The 13901-nt window shown below is 41.5% G+C and overlaps 1 protein-coding gene across 1 annotated transcript in view; it reads left to right on the forward strand.

The window, feature by feature from the left end:
- Positions 1 to 7810: 7810 nt before the first annotated feature.
- The window catches only part of RSPO2 (R-spondin 2), a 162047-nt gene continuing 155956 nt past the window's right edge, over positions 7811 to 13901 (forward strand). The window contains exons 1-2 of the mRNA XM_087447546.1: positions 7811 to 8174; positions 8563 to 8825. Of these exons, the coding sequence (XP_087303672.1) occupies positions 8732 to 8825 (94 nt within the window). The 5' untranslated portion in view covers positions 7811 to 8174; positions 8563 to 8731. The remainder of the gene's footprint in view (positions 8175 to 8562; positions 8826 to 13901) is intronic.

Here is a 13901-nt window from a genome sequence, read left to right on the forward strand (position 1 = left end):
TTCGGGGAGTAGGCTGCAGACAGGAACATAAAAAAGAATCAGTAATTAGAATGGCTTTGGCCTTCTCAAAAGCAACATTGGAGGGTAAAAGACAACAGAGTAATGTCTTCAAAATACTAAAGAAAAATGATTTCAATCTAAAATTTTATACTCAGCCAAACAATCAGTTGTGAGGGTAGAATAGGGACATTTTTAAACATGCAAAGTCTCAAAAAATTTACCCCTATACAAAATTTTTCAAGAAATTCTTGGAGAATATCCTCCACCACAATTAAGAATTAACTAGGAAAGAGGAAAACATGGGACACAGGAAACAGAAAATCCACTAGAGCTGAGAGGAAAAGAGAATTCCCAGGAAGATGGTGAAGGGACATCCCAAAGTGACAAGTGTGTATCAGGCACAAAGGGTAACTAGTCCAGCTGAAGCATGCCAGAGCCTTCAAGAGGAAGTTTAAGAAGATGAAACTCATGGTCTACTTGGTATGAGTGAACATACTAAGAGATGATTAAGACGACCAGAAGAATGTGTGGGTTGAATTTCTGGTAAGTCACAGGAAACTCTGCTGAAGAGAAAACAAGGTAATGATAATTCCAGAGAAAACAAAAAGTTGCACGGGAAAGTAACAGTAGTCATAGTTTACAACATGACTCAGCTCTGAATAACATTAGTCATAATAATATAACCATTCAATATTGATCTAAACATATTTGAAAGATGGGGAGATGGTGTGTAGGGAAGAAGCAAGAGGAAAAGGGAATAAGTTTTCATTTTTTATAGTGGAAAAATCAATAGATTATACTTACATCAGCCATGGTTCAGTCAGGAGAGCAGAGTCACTGGGTATTATAGATGGAGTTATAGGAATTAGATCTTACATGATTGTGAGGGGAGCTGAGAAAGTGAAGGTCTAGAAGGGGAATTGGGGGACCATAGGAGTCCCTAATGTGTCTGAGAAGCCAAGCATGCCCCACCACCATAGTGCGATGGCAAAGGGGGAATCTGGAGAGGTCTCTGGAAATCTATTGCCTCTACAGCTAGTCATCTAGTGGTGGGCCTGGGGTCTCTGGGTCAGCAGGGCTAGCAGTCAGGAAGAAAAGCTGGATGTAGGGCAGAGTGAATTGCAAGCTGGTACTCACTGTGTACCTCAGCTTCTGTCCATCACTGCATCTTACTGCAAAAATTCCTTCAGAAAGTCTTGACCATTGTTTTATTTCTGTCCCCCAAATCTCATGTAAATTCCTCTTCTAGCAAGCTCTAACTCAAAATCATTACATGGCAGGGGATTTGGGAAATACAGTGCCCAACTAAACACAGGTGATAGTACAAACCACAACAGTCCATCTCCTGACAATCTGGCATCCAATACATGCCCCTTTTAACAACATTTAATTTCCAAATAAAGAAAAAAGCAAATTTATGCTTCCACAGAACATGGCACACCTAGCCACACAAAAACATATTGACCTTCGTCCCAAAAGAGGATACACACAGTCACATATGTCCCTTTATTCATCTTGGGGTGATATTCATTCTTTTAGCTGAGTCACACTATTTCATATTCTGTAGTTTAAATACTGAAATATAAGGTTAACTACAATTTACATATTTTCTGTTAGAGGAATAGGAGATCACAGAATATTAATATTTGATATTCATATCAAATCAAGGAAGAAATACTTATTACTATAGTCTGTGTTTCTGCAACTAGTCATATGATTGTAGCTGGTATTTATAACTTAATTTTCCCCTAGGACTGAAATAGATGGGCAGCCTACTAAAGTCTTACTTGATTTGTATAACAGAAAAACTTTATGTCAGGCTTACAGGAGTGTAGCTTAAGTCACCAAGATAGAGAGTCACAGTCCCTTAACCAATCTCAGACTTGAGCCAGTTCACAGCCCCAGAGCTCCTTAGAGGAAGAGGAGGTCAAGACTCTTGAGCAAGGACCCTCACTGTAAATCTTTCTCCTGTCCTTCCCCAATAGAACCTGGGGCCATTTACTCAGATGACTGTGTATTTGGAAGGGGAAATAACCAGAATTTGGGGGACTACTCTTCATTTCTTGACATGCAAAATGTCAAGAGAAGGGGCTTATGAAGACTGGATAACTAATGGAGTTTTGGCTTGGGTCCATCTCCCAGTGGGCCTAGTAGATCCCCAAATTCACACCATGGTAATTTCCTCAGTTCTGGAATGAAGTTAGAGTAGACATACTTAGAACCCGCACATTGGTTCTCTGACCCGTGTATATATTTTTGTATTATTATGTGTATAATGTATTATTATTTTGAAATTTTCTATATTCCAAAGTTAAAGTGGCTTATAAAGATGCATATAATACTGCAAAGTAAAATACATTAAAAATAGGTGAAAAAAACACAGCAAAGGGAAAATAAGAGTAGAAACATAAAATGGAGCAAGAAATGAGACCAGTACATAAAGTGCCTGCCTGTCTTGTACACTTGCTGATGGAAGGCCACTAATTTGCTCTTGAACAGTAACATGATTCATTATAACATAAGTTAAAGACAAACCAGTTGCTTAGGAGAGTCATATTTATTTTGGATACTAGTACTGAAAAAAGTTCTGGGGAGGGTACTTCCTACTCTCAGGGATTACCTGTTCTATTGTTCATCTCAAGTAGCATAGCTAATTGAGTGTCCACAAACAGTGAAAAGAAACATTCTCTTCATATTAATGAAAACTGAGTCTAATTCTTAAAATAGCTAAGAATCCTTATCTCTCTCGTTATTAACTGGGTGTAGTAACACTTCCTTCCAGCAACCACATTTACACGGAAAAGAATGGAAACGACACACATTACTTTAGTTCAAAAGAGTTCAGAGCACACAAGATTAAATAAAGGAAATAATTTTAAAACTTAGGTCAAATCTTGAGTTTTCTCTTATGAGCTGGTCTGAGTTGGACTTCCTTTGAAGAGAGCCTCCTGGATCTCTTCCATGGGGATGGAGAGCAAAGTGAGCAATGGGCCTTATCACATCACTCTACAGAAGGGTTCTCAAGTGGCAGAACACAGTATTCACATTCGGAGGAGTCAAATATTTACACATTTTTCAAATGTTAAATAAGTGATTGTGATGTGGCTTTTAAAAACAACGAATTAGCCTGGATAAGGACTGGTCAGTGACCTTGTTGAAAATCTTTTGTATTAATTAATTTAATTACTTCATACAAAATATAATAAATGAACATAGGCTATCACATGCAACTAGCAAAATGGACATTCAGCTTATATTTAACAGGAAAAAATTATAGTATCAATATTGACACAATGGCAAAAATGCCGTAATTTGTTCCAACGTAATTAATGGATAAATTCTAGATTGGAAGAGTGAGTACAACATCAACAAATTTCAACAATGAATAAGAAGATTGTGGGAAACTTTAAATCTGAGAATATGAGTATCTGACAACATAAAAGATAAGAGAATTCTAAAGCAATTAGCTAATGAAAATGAGAGAGCCAAAGTCAATCAAATCTGTGAACATAAATACTTATGAAAGATTCAGAAAATCTTAAATCAATTGTAATGTAGCCACGTTGTACAGTCATAAAATCACTAACATCTTATGGTTTTTAGCATTGAAAAAAATGTATTAGAAAACTCCCAGGGCCGGCTCCGTGGCTTGGCGGTTGAGTGCGCGCGCTCTGATGCTGGCGGCCCGGGTTCGGATCCCGGGCGTGCCCCAGGGCACCGCTTCTCCGTCCAGCGTGAGGCCGAGTCCCACGTACAGCAACTGGAAGGATGTGAACCTATGACATAACAACTATCTGCTGGGGCTTTGGGGGGAAAAAATGAATAAATAAAATCTTTAAAAAAAAAAAAAAAAAAAAAAACTCCCAAATGAAAATTTAAAAAGAATGACATGGGGAAGAGCGTTTACAAGTATGACACAAACACAGAAGCTATACAAGATAAGACTGATGAATTTAACTACATAAAAATATTTTAAAATTTTTGGCGTAGTAATATACATCAAAAGCAAAGTTAAGAGACAAATGATAAACTTGGAAAAATATTTGTGACTGAAATCACAAAAGATAATACATATATTGATAGATGTATATTCTACAAAGCAAAAATAAATGACCAAGAACCTAAAAAAAGAGGTAAACGATATCTTTGGAGAGTTCATGGAAAAGGAAATATAAATAGCTTGAGCATATTAAAGACATAATTTCATTTAAAAGAAATAAAAATGAAAACTACTGAGATACCACTTTTTGCCTAGGAATATCGAAGATAAAACATGTTGACCAGTATATAGGGAGATGGGCACTGTCATACACTGTAATTTAATAGAAACTCTGTGGAAGACAATTTTAAGAATACACACACACACACACACACACACACATACACACGTATATCTGACTGTTTGATCCAACTTTTCTAAGAATTTATAATGCAAAGGTAAAATGACCCATGCAAAGGTTAATTGAAGCGTTGCTTATAACAGAAAAAGAATCTAAATGTTTATCAGTAGGGAGCTGGCTAAATACAACCATACAATGAAATGATACATGATTGTACAAAAAGAACAGGCAAGTTCTTTATGAACTGATACTGAATGAGCTCCAAGATGCATGAAAAAAATTGAGGTGCAGATTACTGAATACAATATTCTACTAGTTGCATAAAAGATGGGGGAATACATATGTGTATATACACACATTTATATATATAATATATATACACATACACACATTTTCTTGATAAACACAACATATCTCTGGAGGTATACTCAAAACTTGGAAGATTACACAGGAATAACTGATTGTCTCTGAGGAGGAGAACTCGATGGCTGGGGAGAGCATTTTCCTTGTATGCCCTTTATTAAGAATTGAATTTTATCTGTATGAATGAATTACAAGTCGAAAAACTAAAGTGCACAAGTTGCCTCCCATCTATAACATCATCTCCCACTCCTGCCCTCAGATAACCTTCACGCTCACCAATGAGTGGTATGAAGTCAACCTCATCAGTATTCTTCTCTGTAATAGACACGAGGCACATGTCTATTATAAAGCTAGTTTAATGAAACCAACATCTAAACTCAGTTTGAAGAAAAAGTCCATTGGGTCTCCAAGATGGAGAAACTGTGAGCTCTGAGCCTCAACAACAACCGATTCAGAGTTTAGAAATGAAAGGAAGCAGAAATATGGGATTAAAGTTAATGATAGTTTAGGATCCGCTAGGGTTGTATTTTTTAGTAGCAAGAACATTCCTGGGTTCTTGAAATCAGGAAAAATATTCAGTGAATGGCAGGGAAAAAAAGCCTACATTATCAACAAACTAGCCCCAAAGAGATTAAGCATGAGACTCTAAGTACCCCAACAAGTAAGTGTGACAGATTTTTGAGGTTCAGTGGTGTCCTTTAAAAAGCAGAGACAGACCAGGAGGGAGCATGAGAAGAAAGGAATTAGGAGTCTTCTTTTCTCCTAGAGCCTGTTCTTGTCCTGTTAAGAGCATTAACCAATATTCAACAGAAGCAGTGCTGTTAAAATTCTTTTTTATGAAATGGATCTAGGAGTTCACTAAACTGAAAAGTATTTCAGGTTAAAAAAAATGCCAACTGTGCAACCCAAATGATTAAAATTATGGAAAGTAATCTTTGAAGACAGAAGGCTGAAAGTGGTCTGTAAATTTAACTAAGAATAACAGCAGCTAACTCTCATTTTTCTACATTGAAAAACCATCAATGATGAGTTTGTCCTCACACTGGTTAGACCCCATAGCAAACTTCTTGATATAAATAGAAAATTGGTGTGGTGATGGATTGTAATTAGTATTTGGGTGGTGAACATGAGAACATGATGTAATCTATGCAGAAACAGAAGTATAATGACGTACACCTGAAATTTATACAATGTTATAAACCAATGTTACCACCAAAAAAAAAAAAAAAAAAGAAATAGAAAATTTATTGTAAACCAGAACTTGGTAGAGGTGAAAGAGATCTTGGTCTAATTTCCTAAAAATATCAAGGAAACTGAGACCCAGAGAATGGTCCCAAGTGACCCAAGTGGTTAATGGTAGAGTTAGATCTGCTTGGTCTTGTGCTTATTTTTGCCTTTAAATATTTTAAAAAACACTGATAACCACTGATTTTAATGGGTCTCAAAGCTGTACAGGAAGGCAGAGGGCTTATTTAGAGAAGACTTTATTTGCCCATGGATTTAACCCCTTTAGAAGTACAATAAATTTGGTGTGTGCATGTGTGAGTATATGAGAAGTGGTATTTATGATGCTGGCTGAATATTCTCTGGAATATCAAGTCATCATGCCAAATGCTGGGCCACTCTCTAAGCTGAAATGTTTCCAATTGCTTGCAAATTCTATGATAAAAATCAAAGACTCCGAAAGCCAAGAAACAGATCCACTGTTTCTGCAGTGTGTTTTGTCAACTCTATTTGAGCCCTGTGGGCCAGTCTCAGAGGCTGAATTTTCTTATCTAGGAAATAGGACCAGTGACGTCAACTCAGATTCACTTGGGTGTTCTCAGGCATGCATCAAGTGGATACCACTGAAAGTCTTAGCACATAAATATTGCTAGGTAATAGTGATGTCCAGAAAAATAGTTGTGGATAGGCAATAATGGAATAGTTAATAAACACGACCATTCTAATATTCTTATTGTTTCTATATGATTGTCTCAAGTCTCCAAATTTCCGAACATCTTCTGAAACTGAAGGTATAGAAAAGCATACTTAAATGGTACAAAATGTTAGCATAATAATATGGTATCTGTGGTCATATCTACAAACAGCTGTACTGCCATGGTTAGCAGTACAAATTCTTATCTTTTGCCTAAGGAGTAAATACATTCATTCCTACAGTAATGAATGCAGGACAGAAGATTTCACCAGAATGAAATCATGTAGCATCAAGTGTATTTAATGTAACACTTTGTTAAACGGAGTATTCCCCAAACCCAAGGCACCTAAAAGTTTAATTCAGGAGACTTTGAGGGTGGGGGGAGGGAGGAGGATTATGAGTGAGAAATACTTCAGTGGAAAGTGAACTTTTCTTTAAAGAAGCAAGGTCCCAATTTCTTGAGCACTGCAAGCAAGGTATCGCAGGTTTCTGTAAGTTTTCCTGGAAGAGAAATGAAGTCAAGAAATAACACTTCTGAGGATAAGCCAAAGCTATTGGAAATACCCCTTTCACTCCCGAAATTGAGGGCGCGGCTTAACTTCAGCCGTGATTACAGATCTTTCTATAAAACAAAGCCAAGACGTAAATTAAAAAGTGGCAGAGGTGTGGCATCTTTCGGGATGGGGCTCAGGTTTAAACTCCTCTTGTCGGAAGCAGCAGTCCGGCCGGCCGGGAGCACGCGAAGGAAGGTCTAGGAGAAGCCATCAGGCAGAGCCTTCTGTAGGAAGGTCGGCGCCGAGGTTGGAACCGACCCTGGAGCGCCCGAGAGGACGCCTTGGAGGTGAAGACAGCTGGGCTCCCCGGCCCAGCACGGTCAGGGGGCGCCCCCACCCCAGCTATTCTTCAGTTTAGCCACCCGCTCCGGAAAAGCCCAGAGGGGATTCGCCTGGGGTTAGGCTAGCTGGAGGCCGTCAGCGCTCTTTAGGACCTCAGGGAAACCCGAGAGTTTCTGGCTTTAGGACCCAGGAACTCCGAGGCAGACTTGACTTAGATGCCTTGGACCACAGCACCACCTACTTATAGAAGCATCCCGAGCTTCAGCCCGGTTGCATCTCCATCGGAAAGTGCGCTCGTCACATCCCTTCGGCCTCCCTGGAGCGTTCTGTCTCCCACCACTTGGAAAGGGAGAAACCTTAGCTGTGAAGTGGTTGTGGAGAGAGCTGGGGAAAGCGCACAATTGGATAGGGAGTCAGAGAGCGAGAGCGGGCGTGCCCCTCGCACGAGGATTGCACTCACCGGCGGGGACGCAGCATCCCACAGACTGCGGACGCCCCCGCCCCGCTCCACTCCTGCTAGGAGCCGCCAGTCCAGAGGACCTTCCGCGCACTGCGGCCCCGCGGCTGCTGCCGGAATCCCGGAGCTGCCAGGCGCGCCAGGCGGGTCTCGGCAAACTTTTCCCCAGCCCACGTGTCAGCGGGGCGGCTCGCTTCCCGAGCCCGGGATGGAGCGCCGCGCCTAGGCACGCCGCACCGCCGGAGACGTGAGTGCTCACGGTAGGCGACCCGCGCCCAGCCACCGCGGCCACGGCGCTTGGGTACGCCGCCGTGGGACCAAAGGGCCGAAGAGCGCTCCTTTAACCCTGCGCCCTCGGTGCCTTTGGAGCTCTTTCCTTTCCCTGGAGCGCCCGCACAACGCCCTTTCCCCCGGGTCGGAGTCTATAGCTCGGCAGAGCTAGCTAATTCACTGATTGTAATCACCTTCCTCTCCAAATAGCCGGCAGCTGCGAGCTCGGGGTTAAGCTGCTCCGCGGCTCGTGCCAGGCAGTGGGTTCTCTTCCCCGACTCCCTCCCCTTCTTAAATTGGGGCGCGCGAAGAAGCAGCTGCCTCCCCTGGGTTCTCTCTACCCCTTCACCCACCCTTTTTCTCCTCCTTGTCTCTCAGGTTCAAGGAGGAGAGATGCTGATCGCGCCAAACTGACCAGCGCAGCCCCTGGGCTAGTGGCGACTCGCCCTCTGCGTTTTCCGCAGCAGCGCGGTTGGTGCCGGCTCCTCGCATGAGCCCTCTAGTTCCCTGACTTTGAGAGGCGTCTCTCCCCTGCCCGACCGCCCAGATGCAGTTTCGCCTCTTCTCTTTTGCTCTCATTATCCTGAACTGTATGGATTACAGCCACTGCCAAGGCAACCGATGGAGACGCAGTAAGCGAGGTGGGTCCTACTCTGCTAGAGGTGCGTGGGGTCGGGTCGCGGCACTCACGCCTGGGCTCCTGGGGCTCGGATGGGCAGGACGGAGTCCTCCACCCGTTTTGCGAGCCACCGCTTCCCACTTTCCGGCCCCGGAGCTCTGCAGAACGCTGTCTTTTCTGCCCTCAGAAGGCGCAGCGAGCAGGAGTGAGACGCACGGAGAGCGGAGTGAGCCTGGCGTCCGGCGGGTGCTCTTGGCTAAGGGGTGGAGTCCGTACCCACGTTCGTCGCCGCGCTTCTACTCCTGAACTCCTCTCTTTCGGTCTCATTTCTTATGTGGCATCCATTTTTCTTGTTCTCCGTGTTTCTTTGTAGTCCTCAACCATCTTCCCTGCAGCTCATATGTCTCCACCTTCCCCACCCACGTGCGCCCCAAATCTTGACCCCAGATCGCTTTGGACACAGCCTGGTAGCGCGCGCGCGCGCGCACTGTGAGTGTGAGAGAGAGAGAGGGGAGAGAGCGAGCGAGCTGGGGAAGTGTACCAAGTCGAGGTGGAGGACTTGCATTTCCAGGAAAAGGGCAACTTTGATCTCTTTTTCTGGAACCTAAGACTAAATGGAATGACTTACTGAACTTTCTGCATTGAGCAGCAACTTGTGTGCAGGTTTTCTGGGGAGCGCTTGCCTGCAGAGTGATGTTTTGGGGACAGGCCTGACTTTGCCCTCTCCATTTACTTCCGTCAAAAGCGGCTGTTTCTGAGAGGTTTCTCTTAATGAAATTCACTTGCGGCTTTTTAACCGCTCCCTCCCTCTCCATCACTTGTGTGCGCTGAGGGGAAGGCGAGTGGAAGCCTCCAGAAAAGTTTCTGAGAGCTAGCTTTCCTGCAGATTTAGTGCGCGCGTGTGTATTTCTGTCTAAGTCCTGCTGTGGCTGCAGTTAATCCAACTGCATTTTAGGGGAAGGGCTGCTAAATACTATTAAGCCTTCTAGGGGGTAAACACAACCTCCAACACACACATGTACCCAGCCCTTGCGTTACCGCCTGGAAGGTGCATGGCAGCCCCTGAGAGCTATGTGTCTGCGTCTAGCTATTTGGACTTTTACGCGGTTAGCATTCGTCATGAGGTTAACAGACCTCGATTTTTCTGGGATATAAAAGTCTCACGCGGCCTGCGATGTGACTTCTTTATAACTCATTTTGTGGAATCTCGGGTCTTGCACCCCGATTTTGGAAAGAGCTTTTCGAGCCCTAATTTTTCATAGCTTTTTAGGACGTCGTTAAACTGTTCTCACCTACCCACAGGGCTGGAGGTTGGCAGGCCCAGGGCCTACGCTGGAGGTGCGACTTCGGGAGCCCTGCTCTCCCATCTACACTACACACCTGTGGCTTATAAGTAGGATACCCCTTTCTCTTATTTCTGACATTTGGAAAATGCTTACTTTCAGAAGTTATTCCACATAAAAATACTAGGGAGAAATTCCTTCCCAGAGGCCACGAAAGTTCAATGTTGGTATTAGTCTTGGAAAAGTCCCTTTCCATCTCCTTCTTCACTTCCCCTCCCCACTGGCTCCTTTCTTCACCCTAGTATTTTCTTTCAAGGTATTATTCCCGAGAGCTGGCAACTTTTGATTACACTGTGGTCAAAACTGTTTGGAGAGGCTTTCCCCCTCTTATAAGCAGAAGTTGCAGTCTGGTTGAAAAAACTAAAGTGCTTAAAATTTTGCAAAATATAGAAATATCTAAAACCCTTTGCCAAGTTCCTGTTTATTAGATGACTTACTAATTCAGTGGTGTCTTTCTGATCCACACTGCCTGTCCCATTGTGGCTGGGGAAGAATCGAGCATATTGTTTTAGTAAAACTTAATGCGGAGATGCTATTTGGTGGAGAATGACATTACAGCACTCCTGCGGCCAGAAGCGAATACTGCATGCTTTTCGCAGCAATGCCATCTCTCAAGTTCGGCCTATGCTTTCTTAGGTATCTAGTTATTTCAAAGCCGCTTTAGCAAAACCTCGTAGCAATTATCCTCCACATCCCCACGGGCTGACATTTAGAAACCCAATTCTAAAGTGTGCAATAATAACTTTTGCCAAACCAACCTTTCAATTTAATAAAATTCAAATACTTTCAAGTACATGTAAATTGGTAAGGTTGTAAAGAAAAAAAATTCTATCAAAGTGTGGCTTTTTTTCCTTTCTTAACAGATGTCCCTTCCCAAATCCCAAGTTTCTGGCTAAAATAACTGTGGTCCTTAAAAGTGACCACACTATCTGTGCCAACAAAGGGTGTACTGTGTTTTTAATTAAAAGTGGAACTACTTAAAGGGCTGGCTAGACAGTGTAGGGTGATAGTAGCTTTTCTGCTTTGCAAGGAAGCTTAAGGATTGCATTGTGAGAGTATTGAAATGAATAGAGATCTAACTCAGGTTGTGTGAATTGTCCCTCTTCACAAACTTAAGCTGGTTTTAATTGATCTCATGTCCACTGATTGATCCTACACCAATTGTTGCGCATACCAAACAATTGGCTTTCCCAAAGGAGACTGATTTAAATTAGTTCCTTGGTGAATGCTTGACTACTAGCCAAATCATGTCAGTAGTGACATTTGACATGCTAGAGCCTATTGTGGTACCACCATTTCCCCTTTTCCCTTTGTTTTGGGTAGTGGCAGTTAAATATTCTTTCTAGGAAGAAAAGTGATTACTACCTTAAAAGAAGGTGTTGTGGCTTAGAATATCAGTTATTTTCTTGGCTTTGTGCTACAATGTAGGCAGAAGTGATACCAGGATTGGTTAGGCTAATGCCTGGGATCTGATTCTTTTTCCCTTTTCATATTCCATCTGCAAATAATCAAACCTTCACTGTGGCGCATTCTCAGAACTCCTCCGGCATTATGTTTAGTCTGCTCTGTGATCTCAGATGCTCTATAATATCATTTTCTTAATGAAATAAAATTCTTGGCAGAAATCAGATAATTTAGTCAGTTAAAATCAATTGCATCCAGTCTGGAATCAAGAGCAAATATATCATTTAATTCTATGTTTTATTTCAAAACATAGCCAGAGGATTGAGAGAACAGAATATTGACCTTCCCGACTTTTGGATAAAACGGTATGGGGAGACCGTCATAAACAGCACCTACTACTCTTTCTTCCCCTTATTTAAAAAACAAAATCATAAGATAAAAATGTATTTGATAATGACTAATAGGGCCTGGAAGCAATAATTTTTAATTAGTCACAAACACAATACTGAGAATGAATATCTTGTAGAGGGGAGACTCATGCTGATGTTTTGAAAGGCTGATTGACAACTCATGTTTTGTCTACATGGTAACAGTCCTAGCTCATTGGCCCCCTCACCCTTCACTCCCCTTCAAAAGCATAGTCGTCATTGGCTACTGTTAACCCTACTGCCTGTATCTGTCTTGGCACCTCTTATGATTTATTTGTACGGTGAAATGGGTTATTTGATTCGTCTTATTTTTTGGAATGGTTGTACGCCACATTTCAGGCTGAATTACTGAAAGGTAGATAGACAAATCATAACTTGATTATGGTCTTCTGGGATTTCTTGAGCTTGGTGTGTAATGACTTAATTTTATATCTTCTTCGTTCTGTTTATATACCCAGTCACATTTTAACCAGAGATTTATGAAAACTTCTTGATAAAACACTTTAAAAGCAGGACTCCCAGACATGTAATTGGTGTTTCTGGTGGTCTAATGGTAGGGATGTAGTATGACAAGTGTTTCCTGCTCTAGCCTTTTCCATACTGAAGTCTCAGCTTCTCCTTCTTCCATAACATCACATTTTTCTAAGATTAGATTTGGCTGCTTCCATGAAACTGAAGTATTTATCATAAATCGTGTGGTGTATTTCTGTCAACTGAGGTTGGTAAAAAACAAACATTTTCTCTTAAACCTTATAGGGCTAAATTAATTTGTATTTTTAAAAATTTAATGAAGAGATTTGGAGATATTTGGTTTTACAAGTACTTCTAATGATAGCTTGTTTCTCGTGGTATTCTTTCAAAATACAAAATGGCACATGGAACGTATTAACCTACCCTTAAATGAAAAAGCTTCAAAATACATTTTGTTTGCTTGCTTTTTTAAGTTCCAGAGTATTTCAGAAAAGCTCATAGGATGTTTAACTTTGCAGCATGAATATGTTCTTTTTTTTCTTTTGTTCTCTTTTGTTAATGGGCTGCTTTTTGTTCCAGCATAATTGAGTTTTTCTGGCCAGTATCTTACCAGTATACAGAGGTCAGAAAGTTGCTGTGCCCCAACCAATGTCTTATTACACTACTGAAATTTGAAAGTGGTTCAGAATAGGTGAGGTTCCCCCAGGCCTCCATTTAATTCTGGCTTTCTTTATCTGCTTATGAATCCAGCTTGGGTAGAAGCCAATATTTGCAGAAATCACAAGTTGGAAATGATGCTTCTAATTCTTTAATGCAAAACCACCTCTTGATTTATTCAGAGACTAACTCGCCAGTTTATGGATTATCCAGGCTTTTTACTTCTTTCCTTCCACTGACTGCCATTTAAACTTCCTTTTTTTTCTCCTGGAAATAAGCACTCTTACCTCTCCCAAGTCCAGGAAATAGATGACAAATCAGTTAATATAACACTTGATAACCACTCTGCTAAAAGGAGGTGGTAAGCTCTGGGAAGAAAAGAAAGCTTTAAATGGCCCATTTTTTTCAAAATGTCGTGATGGTCATTATTTTTTCCCATTATCTGCAACAATCAAGGATTGAACGTTAGGTAATTACAATGTTGCATGTCCAGAATAAATATAGAAGATGCTAGTTAATACTGAAGTGCATATATAATATAATTATATAGGCTAGGGATGGTATATATACCTAAGTATATGTATGTGTGTATATAGGTGTGTGAGTGTGTGTGGAGAGAGGGGGTGGGGATGGAATAATTATGAAGGATTGGGTTTTTGTACCTAAAAAGGATTTTCGCTCATCTTTCCCAGTTCTTCTTTTCATCTTTCTTTCAGACAGGATGACTGAACAGGACGAGGAACAGGGGTAACGGGGTGAGAAGGAGGAGGGGAGAAGGAACGAGTAAGGATAGAG

Source organism: Ceratotherium simum, chromosome 23 (assembly GCF_057802395.1).
Source record: "Ceratotherium simum simum isolate JZ-2026a chromosome 23, ASM5780239v1, whole genome shotgun sequence".
In the NCBI taxonomy this organism is placed as follows: Eukaryota; Metazoa; Chordata; class Mammalia; order Perissodactyla; family Rhinocerotidae; genus Ceratotherium; species Ceratotherium simum.